This window comes from Scatophagus argus, chromosome 9, assembly GCF_020382885.2.
Source record: "Scatophagus argus isolate fScaArg1 chromosome 9, fScaArg1.pri, whole genome shotgun sequence".
NCBI classification, from domain to species: Eukaryota; Metazoa; Chordata; class Actinopteri; family Scatophagidae; genus Scatophagus; species Scatophagus argus.
Window position 1 is genome coordinate 21281943 of NC_058501.1, and position 20504 is coordinate 21302446.

A 20504-nucleotide genomic window follows, 5' to 3' on the forward strand; every position below is an offset into this window, starting at 1 on the left:
CATTTACTGCTTCTTCTTTAGAAATGTTTTACAAAATCACTGTTGGTTAGTAAGAAGCATCATAATAAAGAATACAGAAGTGACATTTTTAACACATTTGGGTTTTTTGGGGTTTTTTTTCTAGTTTAAAATACCACCTTTTTGTTTGACCTTCAACTTGTAAGCCAATAAGCCAATACAAAATACGTTACGCCCTGTGCATCATTCGTAATACTGACTTTTGGGTCCAGTCAGGTTCCCTCATGCAGCAGTGTGTCATTGTTATATAAAGAGAGACATATCGCTTCAGGAAGGGCTGTTTGAGACCGCAAACACAGCTGCTCTGTTGGTATTTAATGTTAAAAAAAAAAAAAAGATGTCACTCAGCTCTGGCTTTAACATTCTTTGCACTGTCATGAGTTTTATCCTGTCGGTGGTGTCTTCTCAGGCGTTCATGAAGGGAGAAACCAGGACTGTGCGAAAAGGTTAAGAAACGTAGCTGTTCTTGTTTGGGTGGTAAACTCGCAGAGTGGCAGGAGAGCAGCAGAGGCATGACTGGTATGAGGTGCTGATATGTGCAGTGTTGACAGTCCTGTAGCTTTGTTTTTATGTCGCAACAGTGGAATTTTCCTTACAGTCTCCTGTTTTTCTTGATTCATATCACTCATACAGACACACACACACACACCAAAAAGAAAAAGAAAAAAAACTGTACATTCATGTGCTTCTCTGCCATGTGACATTTCATGCCACCGGCACCATATCTGATATTGAATGCTCAGTTTCTCAGTTTGAATCCTGGCAGATACAAGCATGTTTTAGCTCCTGTCCGCCAGCAGACAGTCACAGACCTGAGAGTCATCAGAAAAAATTGACCTAATTAGATATTCCACACACAGACACAGCTGAAGCGCTGGCTTGTTCCAGCTGGTCCAACTGGTCTGGTTAGGAGAAGAAAAAAAGGGGAAGGCGGGAGGCAGCGAGAGGGAGGAGGGTCCAGAGGAGGCAGTGCTGTGTTACAATTAGAAAACAAGATAAAAGAGCAAAGACACTAACAGAGGAGGAGGAGAACCAGGACTACAGGTGCACCAAAAGACTTCCAGGGTTATTTGTTTTTGTTTGTAATGACGTTTGGTGACTACTTGATTTGGACATTCATCTACCTCAGCAGGTCAGTGTGTGTGTGTGTGTGTGTGTGTGTGTGCGCGCAAAGTCTATCTACAACTTGTTCCCAGTTATTCTTAGCAGGCAAAACTGCTCTCGTTTTAAATCATGAATGAACAGAAACTTCAACCAGACCTGAGCTTGTTGCAAATGTCCAAATGCACGTTCGGGCTGCTGGAGTGTTCACTGTGTGCGAGTTAGAAACTTTGAGTTAATGACTGACTGTGTGAGATGGCCACATATGATGGAATGTTTGCTATGACGTTTCAAAACAATGGAGCCTCGTCGCACACTAGTGTCTCTCCTGGTTTCCATTTACTTAGTGTGTTTCAATCAAGACAGAGGGATCATAAAAATCCTATTAACTAAGACCTTTTAGAGGCTGTTCTAGTTGTGCAATTCTGACTACAGATATGTTTGGTGATTTGTGTGAGGGAAAGCCTATTAAACAAACAGCAGGCTCATTATCAATGCCAGATCACCACGTACATGTTTAATAAATTAAAAAGAAATTAACAGATAGCATTGTAATACCACAGAGATGTTAGGCAGTGATTAGGCATTATTGCTTCATCACCATGAAGCAGCGACGGTGACTGTGTAGGTAACTTCCTGTTTCCTGCTCTGCCATTGTCCGGGAATTAATTCATTCAAATTTTCCACAGCTCCTGTCGGAAAACTGTGGATCGGATTCCAGCCGGCACTCTACCTCCAACATCTCCCGTCCAGCATGGAAGATGACAGGGACAGACAGAGCCACGGAGCCAGACAGGCCCCCAACGTCAAGCCCAAACTCAGCCAGACAACAAGTAACAGCAAGGAGAATCAGTGGAAGAAGGAGAAGCCTGTGAAAGTGAGGAGATCGAGGAGTTCCGACTCGGAGAGGGTGGAAAGAGGCAGGAGGAGAGAACGGGAGAGGCACCAGGGAGAGAGGAGGCAGCGGGGGAGGAGTGAGGAGGCCCGGAGACGTGACAGGAAAGACGGAGAGAGCGACCGCAGGAGGGTGAAGCCCCCTGAAGATGATGTGGAGGACACCGAGTGCGCCGTGTGTTTCTGCACGTACGACAATGTCTTTAAGACCCCCAAGCTGCTGGCGTGCGGGCACACCTTCTGCCTGGAGTGCCTCGCTCGCATCAACGTGAACTCTGCTGAGATCAAGACCCTGTCCTGCCCGGTATGCCGTGAGCTGACCGAGCTCCCCCACGGCCAGGACCTGCCCCGCCTGGGCAACAATCAGGACATCATAGGCAAACTCCCACCAGAGATGCAGAGGGCCCTGTCCATCCGCTTCAAGCGCAGTAAGGGCAAACTGCTCCTGAAGAACCCTCCTCTCAGCAGCCCCACGACGACTAATGCCCTCAGCCTGCCTGTAAAGAATCAGGAAAGCCAGGTGACAGCAGTTGGTCACTTGAACGCGATGGAGCAGGGAATTTCCCCAGCCACAGTGGTTGATGTAGGCAGGCCTCCAAACAGGGTCAGAGGTCGCCTGCGCAGGTTGTTTCGCTCGGACCGGTGCTACTACGCCGTGGTGGGGTCCATCATCACCATCACTGTGGCGCTCATGCTGGTGGGGATTCTGGCCTTTGTGATCATACCCAATGTGACCCTTAACCGGAGGCCCGTTCGCCCAGTAAACCAAACTGGTAACCCAGGAAGTGGAGGTGCATTCACCCCAGACACAAGACCCTGATGAGGCAGGCGGGAGAGAACACCACTCTTGTATTCTCAGCGACCCCTTTGCCTCCTTTTTCTTTTTGGTGAGTCATGGTGAAGATAAAATGAAGCACTGGTACGTATTTGAGTTGGCTAATGCACAACGAAGTGAAGAAATGAAGGAAAACAAGGACAGCAACATTTTTTAAACAAAGGGATGTGTCTTTTGTCTCGGCTCAGTGTTGCACGTACTGGAAACCGAGTGATCTTGATCTTGTTTGTAATTGCTGTGAAAAGCTCAAAGCATCGTATATGTAAGGAGCCTGTCGATAATGATTAATAAGCTGTAAAAGGTTGAAATGCACTAAACTCTGTCATGAAAAGACTCCATTATCTTTATCCTCATTATCTGATTGCCCCGGGCTGATTTCCAAAAGCAGTTCAGGGTTTCTTATAGTTCTTATAAATTTTGTTAATAGACCAACTCTTTGTACATAACTATAGACGATTTATATACTTGTAAATAATTCATTTTCACCACAATGGCTTTTATTTCCCATGATATAAAATAAAGTATTTTTGAGACATTGAAAACATGTGATCACTAATCTATTCTATAAAATAATCTGGATGTATTTGTTATGTTGGTTTTGAACAGTGAGTAACTTGCTTCTACCGGCTTAAAACTTGCCTGATGACACAGTAGGGGAACTTCGTGTTCATTTTTACATGATGCGTGGCCTTTGCTGAGTCAAAAACAGATCTGCTGCTTCTGTGAAACCTGCATGCTTCCTCAGACACCTGATACCCTCTAGTGGTGTAAACAGACCAGTTAGCAGTGGCTTGAAAACTGAACGTGTCTCAAGGCTCCTCACACTGACAAACCTGTTTGACAGCGTTACCTGTTTCGTCATGTGTTTATATTAGTCTGTGTTATAACATATTTGGTGTGGTTTGGGCTAAATAAATGACATGCAGGTCATTAACGTGAAGAGCAAACTGCAGAAATGACATAAGAGGAAAGTGTTAACTGATGAGTGATAAGTGACTGACATCAAACTTAAAGAGACAGAAGAAAGAGGACAAATGCTGTTTAGGGCGGTATATTTTGAAATAACGTGTATGTAACACAGATAAACACACGTTTCAAAGAATCAGATCTGTTTAACTTGGAGTTTTACTTTTTCCAACACTGCATAAAGACACACCCACCTGATAACCTCCCTCTGGACTTTCGAGGCAAATATGGTCGCATGGGCAAGAGCAGAAAAGACCCCCACCACCACCTCCTCCTCCTCCGCCTCCCCCAGTCCACTTCTTACGCAAATTAACCTTTATGCGTTATGTGACTGCTTGTATGGAGGCTGGCCACTAGGAGAAAACAGAAGACGGTCTGTTGTGGATATCATCAACCACAATGGCTTCCACTCCATCCGCCTCTGCCTTGTCTGCTGTTCTCCGGTGTCGGGGTAATATCTGGACCAGGAATCCGCCGACCAAGCGGCCTGCCACTTCGGTTTACAGCCTCGGACTGGCCGGCGGGGTTGTGCGCGACTCGCCAACTGAGCACAGCCGGTCAAACCAGGCGTCAGTCTGGGAGGCTTTTCTCCAAGCAGAGCGTGTTTTGGTGGGGAGAAGACTGGCCATGGAGTATAAATCGCCCCGGTTGGATGGTAAAGTGCCGAGAGAAAAAGATTCCAGGGAAATTAATAAATTATGTCACCCAAAACTTTCGCAATCCCCCCGGGACGCGCACTCACATGTGCCTGGTGTCCAAAATGCAATGGTGGGTCAACTGGCGCGCAGACTGACACATAACCTGCTTGGAGTCGACACAGTTTCCCAAATTATTAGACAAGAAACGCATGCTGCACGCGTCTGTAAAATAGTGTTTATTCGGGAAATCAGTAAATTTCCAGCTGGTGTTTTAAAAGTGTCCCTAACGTCCCCATGCTGGATTGAAAATGTAGGGCAAATGCCGCCTTGCGTTTTAACTGGCTGGTCAGCACTGAAGAGCACCTGTTTGTCTCTGACTGCTGTGGTGTCAGAATTTGTGTTTTTGAAGCTGGCGGTTTTGTGTAGGTCCAGTAGAGACCCTGCTGATGCGCCACAGCATCTGCTGAGCCAGCAGGATGAGAAAAACATCACAAACGATGCAATGCAGGTGAGCACCACAAGACTTCATTTGATATTTCCAGTGAGAACACATCATTTGTGTCTCTGTTAGTTACTATCTGAAATCATTTGTGCGTCCTCCTCTAGGCAAATGGACAAATCCACAGTCCCACTGACATAACATCCCCCAAGGACGGGAAGTCCGGGTCTGGACAAAAGATAACAGAAGACACACCTGACTGAGAGAAGCCGAGGCCTCGGCTTCAAAGATTTCACAACGTGATCAAACATTGTTGACTTTTGCTTGGCTCTCACAAAACACAGCCAACATTTGGACTTCAACCCAAAAAAACAACTTGTTTTTTCCAGAACACTTTCTGTAAGCTATTCAAGGAAAAGTCTGCAAAACTGTAACAAGAAATGTCTGTGAAACAATAAACACATGTCTTGTTTAGTCATACATTTTATTACAAATATCCTAGGCCTCCTGGTGGATAGTAAAAATACATACAGTACATTTTATTTTTAAGTGTACCCTGTAGGGTGTGTTTTGCACAAAACATTATTTTGCAAACATTGTGGAAATTTCCTTTTGCAGTAAAAATAAATCGAGGCTCTGGGGTGAAAAACGCCACTCAGATTTGTAGAGAAGTTAAAAGTAGCATGAAATGGAAATACTCAAATAACAGCCATAGAGCAAGTTTTTTAAGAAAAAAAAGAAAATCTTAGACATCTTAGCAGTGCACTTATTCGCTGTCAGATGAGAGGACTGATGCCACTTTCATATCTTAACGGTAAGTTGGGCTACAGTATGAAGCTACTAAGGCCATCCGGTTAGCTTAGCTTAGCATACAGACTGGAAAGCGAGGGAAACCGCTAGCCCATCTGGCTCTTTTTTTTTTTTTTTAAAAAAAAAAAACAAAAACAACAACACCTGCCTGCAAAACTCACCAATTAACACATTTTTATATGATTTGCTTACAAAAAATCTACACGTGAAAACCACAAATTGCCTTTTGTTCTGGATTAGACTTAACACTGTCTTCCCAACTGGAGGAAACTAGTGACTTCCTGAAGTCTCAGCTGGTTGCCTGGCAACTGGTGCCACCTAAGAAAACCTCCGTAAAACGGCGAATAATCGTTTTAATGCTTCGTTTTTTTTGGTACGTATAAAACAAATCAGGAACACTGTGTTATTTAGTGAGCTGGTGGGAATGTTTTTGTTTGTTTGTTGTTTTGTTTTTTTTATGTTCGGACAGAGACACTACTATAAGCATAGTATTATTCAAAATGCCTGCCTTTCAAGTACAGCACTTTAGTTAGTTGCAGCCCACACCACTGCTGCTACAGATATATTAATAAAAACCCTCATCAGTCACCGTAATGTGCTGCTTGTTTGTTTGTCACCGGGTAAACAGAAGGATGGGTATAATGCTCTATTTAACCATTTTTCTCCCTTGAGACCCATAAAAATTACACGCACTGCTGTGCAGTTCAATGGCAGAGGAATTGCATCGTTACATAAGACATCTGTTTATTTGTTTGTTGTTTTTTTTAGCCTCCTTGTCTCGTCATCATCACGTTTCAAAGTGAAAAAAAAAACACTAGATCATCACAAAGACATCACACTTCTTAATTAGCCCCGCAGAGAACATCTCAAACGTAAAAATGTTGTGTAATTTCTCGAGATGACAGTTAGGGCGGGACTTCCCGTGAGTCCACCATACCCAGGAAGTCGTCGTGTTACTTTTTCTCCTCCTCTTCCAGTCTTGTGAGAAGCAAAATGAACTAAGGAGCGTGAAGTTGCGACTGTAGCCAGGAAACCCGTAAGATAAGAGTTTTGTAAAGGCTCAACGAGGCCTCGTGGCTTCTATCGTTTAACTTTGCTGGTTGTCATCGAAGAAACGACGGAGAAATGGCTACAAAAGGGAGAAGTGGCCACACTGTCACGGTAGGGGCTAATTTCAACACGCTCCTTATCAAGCAATAGTATTTACAGTGTTTCGAGTGTTGCGGTCTGTCGTGCGACAAGGAGGTCCAAAGTCAGTTTTTATGGTTGTTTTTCGGACTTAATAGCCTACCGCTTGGCTTATTTGTCGAGGCAGCCACAGGTGATAAGAGAAAATCGATCAGGGACAGTTGGGTGAATCATCACTCCACTTCACAGGAAGCGAGCTCCTATGAAACCGAGATTTTCATACATTTTCTTGTTAAATTTGCTTTCTTGTAAATTTGCGGCTCACGGGTTATTTCCTCTTTGACTTTCACTTTTGCTGCAATCTTTATTTTCTTAAAGTACATTATGTTCTTGTTATTTCAGATGGAAGAGGACGCTGAAAGTTGAGGATCTGTCAGAGTCACAAAGATGTGCACTGGCCTTCATCATATTTGCCTGAGCTTCATCATCATTGACGCTATGTTGAGTTGTTGAGTAACTTTAGTAACTGCGCAGTAAGCCAACACGGTGTGCCTGCAGATCTCTGATCATGTGTTTGTGATGATACATGGGCTGCACTTCCCATATCCCATTCCTATTGTCTGTAACAAGGACACGTCTTCCTATTCAGACCCTGTCCTCCTGAACCCACTTCCTTCCCTTTGAGTTTCTGGGCCATGCTCCGCAAGAGAGGTTCTGTCATTCTTTGCGGTGCGTTCCTGTTTATCACCTGGAACGCCATACTGGTACTTCTGCTGTGGGGCAGACCCCCAGCCGGCCAGCCGGGCGAGCCTGGCCGAGAGCAGGGGGGAGTGGCTGAGGGGCCTACCAATGATTTGATAGGAGATGTGCTCCAAATGGCAGACACGTTCGAAGCAGAACTTGAAATGCAGAAAAATATCCTTCTGCAGATCCAGAATCATCAGTCACTGTGGGAGACATCAAACAGAGGCAGACCAAAGGTTGCTGTTCCTCGTCAGCCTGTCATTCCTATCCTGGTAATCGCTTGTAACAGGGTCACTGTGAGGCGCTGCTTGGACAAACTTCTGCAGCACCGTCCTTCAGCAGAGCTTTACCCAATCATAGTGAGTCAGGACTGTGGACACGCTGAGACTGCTGAGGTGATTCGTTCTTATGGAGATCAAGTAACTCATCTGCAACAGCCGGACTTGTCAGATATCGCTGTGCAACCACAGCATAAGAAGTTTCAGGGTTACTATAAAATCTCCAGGCATTATCGCTGGGCTCTCAACCAGGTGTTCAAGACCTTTTCTCATTCCTCTGTTGTGATTGTGGAGGATGACCTAGAGGTAATTATATCACTAGTCAGTGGCATTAAATTACTGCAGTTAATGCTTAAATAATTATTACATGAAATTAAAAAGTCAGTGAGTAAATGTAAATGTTTCATTATTCAATTAAAACAAACAACAACAAAAAAAACATTTAAAACAATTCAAACATTGCCAAGGTTCCATGTTTCACAACTGTTAAGTAAACTGTTGATTTTACTTGTTGACAGGGGGCATGTAAACTGAAATTGATTTATTTGTCTCCTGCTGTAGGTGGCGCCAGACTTTTTTGAGTATTTCCGAGCCTTGTTGCCACTCCTGAAATCTGACCCCACTCTGTGGTGTGTGTCAGCCTGGAATGACAATGGCAGAGATGGCTACGTGGATCCAGGCAAAGCTAACCTGCTCTACCGGACCGACTTCTTTCCCGGTCTGGGGTGGATGCTCCTTAAGGAAGTATGGGAGGAGCTGGAGCCAAAGTGGCCTGCTTCATTCTGGGATGACTGGATTCGCCAGCCAGAACAGCGCCGCAACCGTGCCTGTATACGCCCAGAGATCTCACGTACCTTGACCTTTGGCCGGCAAGGTGTGAGCCTGGGTCAGTTTTATGACAAGTACCTGCGTTACATTAAACTGAATAACGAATTTGTGCCTTTCACCAAGTTAGACCTGAGTTACTTGAAAGAGGAGACATACAGAGAAGTGTTTGAGAAGGAAGTTTACAGTGCGCCCGTGGTTACATATGAAGATGTTAGGCAGGGGCAGCTAAAAGGACCTGGCCCCTTCCGCCTTCAGTACTCGAGTAAGGACAGTTTCAAAGTGTTGGCCAAAAACCTGGGAATCATGGATGACTTGAAGTCTGGAGTCCCTAGAACAGGATACAGAGGGGTTGTCAGTTTCATCTCAAGGGGACGGAGAATCTATTTAGCTCCTCCTCCTGGATGGACTCAGTATGATACCACCTGGAGCTGATAATCCGGAAGAAAGCCTACAGAAAGCCTTTTTGCAAATGTCAGTTGGGGAAAGCATTCCAGACCAAAGATCAATCTTTGATTGAATTATATGTTCTCTTACTCACGTTTTTTGTCCTTGATAAGGCAGAATTGATTGTCCCTCTTCCTGGTGTAGGGGTCATTGCCAATGCCACTCAGGTCTTTTTCACTATTCCCAAACATTTCTTACAAGTGTAGGACACCCTAAACAGTTTGTTAGACAGAACTGCTGTTATTCATCAGAAGTCTATTTTTATATTATGCTAATCATGCACATACATTAATGCATTCAATGCAGTTACCTAGTTTGCCGATTTTGTTTAAATTATTTGCAGTTTCTGATCCTACATGGACTGTTTGTCTGATGCAAATATAACAACACTCTGTGGTATGGTTACTTATGGTGGTGGTGACTGGTCATAACTGCAGTATAAACTGTCATTTGATTCACATTGTCTTCTATGAAAATCAGTTCTTCCTGCTTACATTTTAATGTAAAATAATATTGTTTAATGATTCTCCAGTGTAATAGGCTTTGCAGGTTTATGACCTTGCAAATAACATTTGTGTGTTTGTATTTTTGGAATAAAAAAAATACTTGACTTACCTTTTTTGATGAGTTTGCTTACTTCACTTATTTACTACAGAAAGACTACCATGCACTCTGTTTACATTATGCATTACAGTATTACCACTTGAACACATTCATTTAGTCAAGTAACAAGTTAAAAGTTAAAGTTAAGTCAAGTTAAATTCTAGTACATATCAGATCTGCGAGACTGAATTTTGGAAAATAAAAGTATAAACACGATGTGCAACAATATTTTTGAATAACACAGGATTTAAAATGGGAGTCGATGATTAGTTAAGTGTTGGAACAAATGTACAGGCAATTATAACGTCAGACCTTGCGGAATCCTATGATTTTAATACTACGTAAGGGGAAACAAAAAGGGAAAACTGTACCACGAACAAAACATAAGTTTTCTTAAAAGACGGACAGCGTCTTACAAATTAGCCTCATAAGCTTCCACAACTCCTCCATGACAGGGATTAGTTTGATTCATTTTGTGTCCGTGACAGCGCTGATCACGTCTACGGTAGCCGCCCCGGCCCAAAAGTCGTAACGCATAGTATGCAAACTTGACTGTTTACTTCATTTGTGATGATGATGTGAGACCGGAACCGTTAGCTAGCTAGCCTAGCTAAGGTAATGGAGAACCGGTAAGAGATGGAGGGAAAAACGTATGTGATGGGGGGACGTAGTGATGGACCTCATTTTACTTTTCATTCGAAGACAGCTATTTGTTTGTATCTTGTAAAACAAACGTTAATTTCTCAGTGACGGCGCTAACCTGTTAGCGTGCTAGGCTGCAGGTGAGACTTGCTTCAGTGGTTCTTATTTCGGTGTGATTTGATATGGCAGATAGCAAATTCAGCAACAGTCACCACCGCTGGGTTTACGTTATAATTTATCCCTGGTGAATAACAACACCATTGTTGTTAACGGGACCGGGATTTTAGATTTATTGGCGATATCGTCAAAATTAGATAGCTAACACTGCTGCTAGCAAAACTGTTTGGCCTGGAATGGAGCCGGGCGACTTGCGAGAGAGCCCTGCCGGGTCCGGGGAGTCAGATGCAGGGGACTGGAGGGAGGTTATTCCCGGTGGAGATGAGGAGGTCAAAGCTGCTGAAACCAGTGGAAACACACTAGAGACGGCGCTTAGGGACGCCTGCGAGGAAGGCGAAAGTGACAAACAAGTATGCGTGGGAGAGCAAGTACACAGCCCCTACGAGGAAGAACTGGACCCCAGAATCCAGGTAGGAGAGCTAACGACTGATTTATACTCTGTTAGTGATCATTTAACTTCCTGAATGCCAGGTTGGCATTTCAACCTCCCACGCTGTAATTGTTGGTAAATGTATCACATGTGGGTCATATTGGATTACCTTTGGTTGAGAGGTAACTATGTGTCGGAATAATAACAATTTGATGATACACTCTCTGTGTTTTCTGTTAATTTTATAGTACTATAATCTGTGCAAACCCAGTTGTCAGATCAAAAGTGATCTATCTTATCAGTTGACACAAACTTGTCTGACTTGTCCATTTCACCATAGGAATTTACTTGTGAAGTAGATTTCCCAGTTTGTGCCTCACTGTATGACCATTACATTCAAACAGGTGCAGTGTTATTACATTTAAATCATGAGATACTAAGTGGAGCAAAATGTATTTTAATAATTCACACTGTATGTGTATTTGTTAATTAGGGCTCAAAGCAGTACATTATTTTTGTTTGTCCCACAGGAAGAGTTGGAGCATCTCAATGAAGCCAGTGCAGAAATCAACAGACTAGAACTGCAGTTGGATGTAAGTAAAAATACATTTTCCACCCACTTAGGGTTATTTGTTCAGTCTTTGTACACATGACTGAAAAATATGGAAAACAGATAGTATAAAATTCTTTGATTTTGACAAAACAAAACTCATGAGAAAAGTGAAAATAATATTTGCTACCACTTTGGGAATTCCTTAAGAGTTTCTCCCTGTTATAAATATTTTTGTGGTCTACTAAATATGATAATTTTGTTTTTAATGCCTTTAAGCATAAAGTCTTGAAACATCAGAACTCTTCAAATTGAAAATGTATTGTTGCTGATAGCTTGATGCTCAGCAAACTGACTTGCAGACATACTCCTCCATGGAGTCAAATCAGTAAATCCATTACTGTAAATCTAATCTTGTGATTTTCATGCATTAACTGTGCAGGATGCCAGATCAGGATACCGGAAGATCCTCACAGAGTCTGCCAGGAAACTAAATGCTCAGAGCTCTCAGCTTGGTGGTTGCATAGAGAAAGCGAGACCCTACTATGAAGCTCGTCGCCTCGCGAAAGAGGTAAACTCAAACAGTATGACCTTTTTTGAAATGTTAACATGAGCCAAGTATTTAAAATATTGTCCTTTTAAAGGAGAAACTGCAGTATCTCTAGTTCATGTTCCTTATTTGTCATGTGGACATCAATCAACACATTGAAGCAGTCAATGGCAGTGAAGGTCTTGTTGTTAGGCTCCCTTCAATGATGTTTACATAGTATGTATAAACAGAAAATCAGAGGCATAAGACCTGAAGTAAAGTAGTAGTTATAATAGAGAAAATAGAGTAAAAGTTGAACAAAAATATTGTAAAACAAGAGACAGATTATGTAGTGTAAATGTAAATGGTTAATGGCAACCAGTTATAGACTGGTAATGCATACAGAATATACTGTGATGGCTTAGAGGTTATCTACACAGAGATGTAAACCAGTAGTAACTATTTGGTAGTCTAAGTAGTATTATAAATCTGTACAGTTGTTTACTATATTGACACAAAAGAGTTTAAGATACTTCAGAGAATATCATGCATATGCAAGAGAGACAAAAAATACCTGTTTTGCTGTACTTGGTCAGTGTGAATCAGAATGAACAAAACACAACATGCATCAACATGAATTTCTTTTCTCTGCTTTGATTTGAACCTGCAAACGTAACCTCACCCTTTGGAACCTGATCACAGAGTAGAACAACATGGGATGTGGGTGGTCAGGGACGCATTTGTCCACATACACAGTGCAGCGTCACTGCAAATTCATTCCTGGCTGCCCTGAAGGAGTGTTCAGTAGTTGTTGTCAGTGTGCATGTAGTCTTACAAATCGCCTACACGCCTCAGCAGGAAGGAGACCTCATTAAATGTGCATGTGAGATTCATCTTAACCGCCTGGACATGAGACACAATCTGGACATGAGATACTTGTGTTGTTCCTAGGGGACTACTACCTGGGTGTGATTGTATCTGTGGGAAATTATTAACAGTTATATTTAAATAGAAGTAATTGAAAGACAATAGGTTATTTTCCTTTATTTACCTTATCTGTTCTGACAGCTGTGGGCCTGATGGACTTGATTTCATTAAATGTCTTGTATTTTAAATCAGAAACTATAATTTACAAATACAGTTTTACAGAGATTTGTATGAATTGGACTTAACAGACAAGAGGGCTGTGTCCTTGTCATATTCCACTTCCACAGGATGTAAAACCTTTGTCTGCTCTTTGTAGGCACAGCAGGAGACCCAGAAGGCAGCTCTGAGCTATGAGAGAGCTGTTTCTATGCACACAGCTGCCAGGGAGATGGTCTACGTCGCAGAGCAGGGCCTGATGGCCGATGGAAAGAACACACTGGATCCCACCTGGCAGGAGATGCTCAACCACGCCACTGCCAAGGTAACAAAGAGAAGGAGGGACACATACTTTAAAACAATGGTGTGAAATGATACCAGACGTGGGTTGCGTACAGTAGGTGCAGGATGGTTCTTGTGTTCAAATAGGATGACACCAAGAGGGTGTCTAAAATGTGAACAGTGACATAGGGACAAAACAAGAAGCTTAAACAGCGCAAGTCTGTTACCTTGTTTATCTGAGCATTTATACATGAAGCAGAGTTCACTTCTGTATCTCCTTCAGGCTTAATGATGGACAGTGTAAATATGATTAAAATCAATGCATCAGAACCAGAGAAATTGTCTGCTTTTATTTACATTACCCACAATGCAACTTGACCTCTGAAAGGTCAGTCACAGGTTCTGGTGTGTCTATGTAGAATTGGGCTACAGTAAATTGGCCCTTTTTTCACCTGTAAACAGAGTTTTTGGTTTGTAAAATTCAATGGATTGCTCTTTAAACTTCAGCGGTGTGGGAGATATGGAACTGACTCATAACACTCTGGTCCCGCGGGTCTCTCACAGGTGAACGAAGCCGAGGAGGAGCGACTCCGCAGTGAGAGGGAGCACATGCGCGTCACGCATGCCTGTCAGGAGGCTGAGGCTCGGGTTCAGATGCTACAAAAGTCCCTCAAGAGAGTCATCGTGAAATCCAAACCTTACTTTGAGCTCAAGTCCCAGTTCAATCACATACTGGAGGTAATGCAGAAGAGCCTAGTTAGACCTCTGTTCCTCTGTTTGTAAAACCTCTGTGCAGCGGTTCTGTTTGGGCAGTTGTGTTATAAATATGCTGCTGGGTTGGCAAAAAAGGCTGTATCTCATGGATTTGCTTGAAGTTTCTGGTAGGTTGTGGCATGAAATCAATGTTGATATTAATGATGAAAGTTGCTGTGCCCTCTGTGCAACTCCAGGAGAACAAGGCCAAGGTGCTGGAGCTGGAACAGCAAGTAGCCAAAGTGAAGACTCGCTATTCCATCGCCCTACGAAACTTGGAACAAATCAGCGAGCAGATCCACGCTCAGAGGGGGAGGGACCAGGCCGAGGGAGAATGCCCCACTGTCTGCGGTGGGCGGAGTCCCCCCGTTGGAGCTGAATCTGACAACAGAGATAAGAAAGAAGGAGGAGCCTGCAGCAGCAGTGCAATGGGGTCAGATCGATTGGATGCAGCTCTCGCCATGGTGGAGAAATACAAGGAGAATGAGAAGGAGAGGGAGCGGTCAGGGTCGGATTCCCTTTCGGTCTTCAGCCTGCAGACCATCGCTTCCGACTTGGAGAAATATGACTCCGTTGAGCACCTCGGGGACCTCAGCGATGTAGGGAGCGTAACTGGGGATGAGGTGGAGAAAGAGCGAGGCAGAGCGATCGATCGCAGAGACAAGCTGACAGAAACATCCGGCAAAGAGCGCCAGCTGCAGTTCTGCAAGCAGCACCACCGAAGCTTCAGTTTGTGAGGCTGTCATTGATGTAATGGCTCTAAATGTTGCAAAACTAAAATGTGAGTTATCAAAGAAAAAAAATAAATAAATAAAGGGGGCAAACATCCCTGACACATAGGTACCAACCAAAGCCTGAGACAGTGAAACTGCAGCAATGCAGTTGTAGGCGTATGATACTTGGTCTAAATAAGCACACGTACGTTGACTGACATTACTCTAAAACTGACACTGATCAACAGTAAACACTGCAGCCCAGATAGAACACTACTGCAATATAAAGAGCTTTCGACCCTCCAGGACAAGTAAACTGTATATTCACTCCCCATGATGGATTCTGGGTAGAATTTGTTCCTCGAGCATGAAGGAACAGCCATGAAAGATCAAAAGCCCTGTTTGAACAGACATATTTAGAAAGGCATCATTACTTACTTTCCAAGGCTAATCGTTGATCTAATTTGGTGAGACTGGTGCAAACAAAAACTCCTCCACTGTTTCCCCCGCCGTTGTGTCGAGACTTAACAGTAATTGCTTCAAGGTTGTGTATGGCAGGGTCCCTTCATACACATCCACATCCACCCTCATCAAGTTAGTGTGTAGGGAAAAATGATAAAAACGTTCTCTGTCCGTGCAGGGTGAAAGCATGCTTGAATACCCATGTCATATATTTATTTGCAGTAAAATGCTGCAGATATTGCTTTTTATTATCGTCGGCACGAGAATGCGTTTTTTGAAAATTCCTGAAATGATAGAATGAACGGAGTCTTAATATTATTAAAAACTCCATCCGAGTCTTTCCCCTCTGACAGCATGCACTCCTAGTTGGCTATTTAAACTGATATTTATGACGTATTCAGACCTGTTTGCTGAAACAAACACTGACACTAGCTAAGACAAAAGCTAAGATGAAGCTCAGCCATGTTTTCCTTTTTCATGTTGTTATGCTGCAGTCTTATGATACAAAAGCCTTTCCCAAATGTGTATTTGGATATTGTTTACATGTGTATAAGTGGATTTTTCTTTGGCAGCAAATGGAGTTCCCCTTTGGTTTGCCTTTTTTTTAAAAAAACAAAAAAAAACAAAAAACCAAAACAAACAAAAACAAAACAAGATTGCCCTTGTAATTTGAAGCGTGCCTTGACACAGAACAATTAACAAATTTAGCACGAGTAGTACTTTGTTATAAATTCATCTGTAGTTCTGTTTAGAACAATTTAAAGAACAAATATGTGCCCTTTTTATGATTTTTAAAAATGTGCTCCCAGGCACCGTTTCCGACTTGAGTTCTGATTGATTTTTTTTTGTTTTGATTTCCGTATTTTCTTTTACGATGGTGTACTTTGATTGTCAAAGTGTAAGATGCAAAACAATGAAGTCAAGAAAGGACTTGTAAATGTATGTAATTATTACAAAGCTGGAAAATATTGACCTGTACAGTTAACATGTGTTGCTGATTTGAATATGTGTTGTACAGATGTTCTGCATACCCACCGTATGTATTTAAATCATTATTGTTGCCATTCATCTGAAACAGCCCACGTTCACTTCTGTCTTAATGATTAGTCTTCACCCTTTTAACGGCATTTGTGAATTAGTCAAATGTCACTCGCTGTTTGCAGTTTATGCATTGTCATGTGTATAATCAATAAACCAGATCATAGTCCTTGGGCTTGTGTGAGTCTCATTTGTTCATATTAATTTGATGTCTTGCAAGACATTCTGTGCGATTGGATGTGAAGGGGCAGGATAGAATGTGAATTTCTATTTTGCAGATACAGCAAGAGGGATGGCGTGAGACATAGGGAGGGAGAGGTTATGTCTTCCCCAGCCTTCCTTTCAATTATTCACTAGATGTATAAATATGAAGCGGGGTGCTGATCTCAGAATAGATGGCAGAAGAGGAGCAGAGAAAAGGGGAAGGGAGATACACAAAAGGATGAAGAATGAGTCCATGAGCTTTGATTTAATAGATGACCAGTGTTGTAGAAATGACTGACTGCTGCTTCGTTGACTTAACTCCAAAGGGCTTTAGGAAAAGGCTTAACAAAGTAGTCACTGCTAATACCACAGCGCCATATCTGCACCTCCATCCGTGTCTAGTCCTCCTGCCGTGATGTATAATTATTCACGGTGGGACAAATCCGCAAGCTTATCATAAACCCAAATCCTCCTCGTAAGATTCATTATGATATTTTGCTTTTGCGGGCCTATACCTTGGCGTGTTTCATCTCGGAAAGGAAGGGTGTGTGTGTGTGTCGGGGGGGGGTGGGGGAGCAAACCGATAAATTCGTGAGAGAGGGACTGTTACGCACGGTGCGTCTCCATCATGACGTCGTGTATTAGCTCAAGATCGTAGAGGGGGAGAGGAAAAAAGGAGGGGAGTGTGGTGAATCGGTATTTCGTCGTTTATGGGGACGCGTTTGTATATAGTGCATGTATATTTTTTGTATGGCTTTTTGTCATTTGTTACCTTTGCCATGCGTAAGTGCAATACGTAGAGAAAGCCCGATTAAGATACGTTTTGTTTATGTAACATTCTGTTTACGAACGGAGCAGCTTGCACATTTATAGCCATATTAATATAGCCATAAAAATCGTTACAGAGATGCATATTTTTACCAAATAATCCGACACCGGGCTTTCCCTGGCGGGTCCTATCCGGAGGACGCACTGTTATCTTGACTGAGCGCATCGAAACTAATAGTAAGTACACATGCTTCAGCTTTGCTTCAGGGAGGCTAGATGCTACTGTTACTGTAGGTCGTAATATTAGACTACATTTGTTCAGAATATGCCCCATTTCCCGTGTAGATAATCGAGACAGATGCCAGCTCGTTCTTCATTTTGTATGCAAAGGCCATACATTTTCAATGAGCACAGGCCAGATTTGTTTTGAGTTCCTTCTTGCAGGAAACCACCTCCATCCTGTCTGCATTCAACCGTTTATGCTGTAGGAAGAGAGCATAAAGGGATGATAATTTTACACCTTTTGAAGGCAGCATGCCAGCCGGTTTACGCAGATGACATGCGATTCCAGACGCTGCTTTAGAGATCCATATGAGGACTATACGGGCTCGTTAATATGGTCGGCCTGCCTCCACAGGCCATCACGGATTCCCTCGTCAACAGCCGACAAGTAACTACCGGCAGCATACGGTTGGTGGCACCCTTACTGTGACCCTCACGTCTCAATAGTTCATGCTCAGCCGTGCACAAAATACAGCATCTGAGTCCATGTGCATGTAGCCCGTGTGGACCTGCCTGCAGCTTGGCTGCTGAAATGGACCGGATCATCCACTGCAGCTTCCGGCATTATTCACATAGGGAAGTAGGCAGTGTGTGTGTGTGTGTGTGTGTGCAACAGTGGCATGAGAGGTGGAAGTGAATGTGGACGGGCTGTAGGTGTTGTTGTAGCGCGGTGTTTCGGGAGGCTGCAGCAGTGTGAAGGCGCTGTCCGCGGTGCTGAAGCCTTAATTGCATTTAAGGCTTGAGGCTAGTTGACGGCCCCCCTCTTTCCCCCTGTCCGCTCGGTGCTACTGCAGCCACAGTGCTGATGGAGTTTGCTGGCTTTGTGCTGGTTACAGGCTGCCTCCTCTGTGCCACACTCACTCACATAGTTTGCTTTTATCCGGCTCAGTGTGTGATCGCTGATATTAATGACTCCTGCTGAGCTGTCCTTCTTTCTCCCCCCTTTTCTCTCTGCTGCCTCCCCTCCCTCCTTCCCACACAGGACAAAAGCACACACTGTACGCTGCCAACACACACACACACACACACACAGACCAACACACACTCTCTGGTGGCGTCTACCTCCTGCATACTTCTTGTCAGTGAACTCTAAAAATACACTGGATAATGCTAATGAAGTATCCAGCAGAGTTTGTCTGTCTTCCACGAGCAAGCCTCGCTGCCATCTGTCTCCCTCACTGTAGGGCTTTGTTATGCCCCCCACTCCCTCTCACCCCACTTTACCACACACACCCTCCACCCTCCCCCTTACTGCCTTATTAAGTGTGAGAGTGTATGGACGTGTTTATGTTTGTGCATGTGTGACAACCTCATAAAGCAACATTTATTATTCAAAACTGCAAATGAGCAGCTATATATAGTGTGTTTATCATTGATACAGCCGGTGTCTATGTGTGTGTGTGTGTGTGTGTGTGTATATGCGTTTGCGTTTGCCTTCCTGTCGGCACTCGAGGTCCTGGACTCACAGATCTTTTGACTTTTTTGCTGGTGGCCTGTTGTTTCATCACCCTTATGAAGCAAGAGGAGTATTTATACACATTAGGTAGAGTTAAGTTAATCTGTCTGCAGGTACTACTGCATATGTGAAAAAAAGTTGCATAAAAACCTCTGTGGCCCCAGAGGCAGCTGCTCAAAGTCTAATATAAATTGCCTCAAGTGATGTCACTGGAGTCAGCGTCAGTTGGCAGCTGAACACCACAAGTCCGGAAATTTAAAAAAAAATCTTTGGGTGCTGAGTTAGAAGGAAGTGAGAATAGCCAGACCCTTTTAGTCTGCTACTCACATCCGCTTAAGGCTACATTAGCAGCTACTAGCATAACACACTCAAATCTGTCACCAAACTCTCCACTCTCAAGCTGCATTGTGGGTAATGTAGTCAACATTAGTAGGTTTTTGAAGGAAGAGTGGGATTAAAAAGACAATATCTGTGGTTGTGCTGCATCGATTTATTATTTATTATTATTTTTTTTTTAAATAAAACTGCCCATCGTGAGTCTGACAAGGTGGTAGGAGCGCAGTGCTAAATCAGAGTACTCTTTGAATGTATTCCAGAGTTTCGATGCCAGTGAATAGGTGGGGTTGTTCATTGTGCCTTAAAAAGCTGTCCATACACACCTTGAAACACCTCTGTACTGTGCAATTGAGAGCTTTTCTAAGCCGCCCTTTGCAAGCTGTTCCAGATACTTTTCTACCCTGACATGAAGAAAACTCTAAAGTGTATTGAGTGGTGCCTCGGTGTGAAATGCTTCCATGGGCAGCCACTTTGCAAAAAATATCAGCCATCAAAACCTCAACTGAAACCTTGTATACAGGGCCTTTGAAATAAAGCCAAGCTGGCTCTCAGCTGAGCATGGGCTGTCTGCACTGTAAATACAAAATAGAAGCAAAGAGAGAGAGAAAAGTGGACTCATCTTGCAGTTCGTCCTCTCTGTGCACAGTCGAGCAGGCTGAAAAGGGAGCTTTTTTCTGGCAAAAATTTGATGCATCCCTTTTAAAAGGACAGGCAGCAGTGGACTGAAAATGACTGTATCTGTGGACTGATCGTGTAGCATTAATACTCTAAGAATATTTTCTCAGTAACCATTTTATTTTTGTCCTTTGTTTCCTTCTCTGTCTTTCTCCCAAACCCTCAATTTTTCTGTCACACTTTCCCACTTTCTTCCTCTCTTTTCCTTCTCTTTCAGATCCAGAGATGGCACGGCTATTGTTTCTGATTATTCTCTGTGCTCTCCCATCTCTTGTTGTGCCCATACATAATTCATCAGCTGGAGGTAATTTGCGTGTGTGTGTTTGTGACTGAATACGAGTGGGAATCTGCCTGTGTGTTTGCCGCCTGCGCGTGCGCATGTGTGCGTGTGTGTGTGTATTTGTAATATGCATTAATGGACACAAGTAACTCCACAGAGATTGCTAAGTGACCTGAAT

The 20504-nt window shown here is 43.3% G+C and overlaps 4 protein-coding genes across 6 annotated transcripts in view; all 4 read left to right on the top strand.

Annotated features, from left to right (window-relative positions):
* Positions 1-995: 995 nt before the first annotated feature.
* Positions 996-5365, top strand: rnf183 (ring finger protein 183). Of its 2 annotated transcripts, XM_046400402.1 has the most exons (4): positions 996-1150; positions 1809-4582; positions 4879-4960; positions 5059-5365. In XM_046400402.1, exon 2 carries the CDS (start codon positions 1874-1876, stop codon positions 2831-2833), a length of 960 nt encoding a protein of 319 aa, XP_046256358.1. In that variant the 5' UTR covers positions 996-1150; positions 1809-1873; the 3' UTR covers positions 2834-4582; positions 4879-4960; positions 5059-5365. The 2 variants fall into 2 exon arrangements, with proteins under 2 accessions (XP_046256358.1, XP_046256357.1); XM_046400401.1 differs by having other exon boundaries at positions 1809-4960.
* A 1283-nt stretch (positions 5366-6648) lies between these two features.
* mgat1a (alpha-1,3-mannosyl-glycoprotein 2-beta-N-acetylglucosaminyltransferase a) lies at positions 6649-9742 on the top strand. The gene is made up of 3 exons (XM_046400361.1): positions 6649-6862; positions 7232-8157; positions 8413-9742. Exons 2-3 carry the CDS (start codon positions 7525-7527, stop codon positions 9109-9111), a joined length of 1332 nt encoding a protein of 443 aa, XP_046256317.1. The 5' UTR covers positions 6649-6862; positions 7232-7524; the 3' UTR covers positions 9112-9742.
* Positions 9743-10260: 518 nt separating this feature from the next.
* sh3bp5la (SH3-binding domain protein 5-like, a) lies at positions 10261-16494 on the top strand. Its single transcript, XM_046398691.1, has 6 exons — positions 10261-10955; positions 11446-11508; positions 11908-12036; positions 13238-13402; positions 13924-14097; positions 14310-16494. The coding sequence occupies exons 1-6, from the start codon at positions 10722-10724 to the stop codon at positions 14847-14849; spliced, it is 1305 nt and encodes a 434-aa protein (XP_046254647.1). The 5' UTR covers positions 10261-10721; the 3' UTR covers positions 14850-16494.
* A 674-nt stretch (positions 16495-17168) lies between these two features.
* gabbr1a (gamma-aminobutyric acid (GABA) B receptor, 1a) overlaps positions 17169-20504 on the top strand; it is a 67407-nt gene continuing 64071 nt past the window's right edge. Inside the window, exons 1-2 of one of the 2 annotated variants that reach the window (XM_046398685.1) lie at positions 17169-17534; positions 20264-20350. In XM_046398685.1, the coding sequence (XP_046254641.1) occupies positions 20272-20350 (79 nt within the window). In that variant the 5' untranslated portion in view covers positions 17169-17534; positions 20264-20271. The remainder of the gene's footprint in view (positions 17535-20263; positions 20351-20504) is intronic. The other variant, XM_046398684.1, reaches the window with a different exon arrangement.

Coding starts and splice junctions, on each gene's coding strand:
- rnf183 (XM_046400401.1), top strand. CDS start 1,874: ATGGAAGATGACAGGGACAGACAGAGCCACGGAGCCAGACAGGCCCCC.
- mgat1a (XM_046400361.1), top strand. CDS start 7,525: ATGCTCCGCAAGAGAGGTTCTGTCATTCTTTGCGGTGCGTTCCTGTTT. Junction 8,158..8,412: donor TTGTGGAGGATGACCTAGAG/GTAATTATATCA, acceptor CTCCTGCTGTAG/GTGGCGCCAGACTTTTTTGA.
- sh3bp5la (XM_046398691.1), top strand. CDS start 10,722: ATGGAGCCGGGCGACTTGCGAGAGAGCCCTGCCGGGTCCGGGGAGTCA. Junction 13,403..13,923: donor TCAACCACGCCACTGCCAAG/GTAACAAAGAGA, acceptor GGTCTCTCACAG/GTGAACGAAGCCGAGGAGGA. Junction 14,098..14,309: donor AGTTCAATCACATACTGGAG/GTAATGCAGAAG, acceptor GTGCAACTCCAG/GAGAACAAGGCCAAGGTGCT.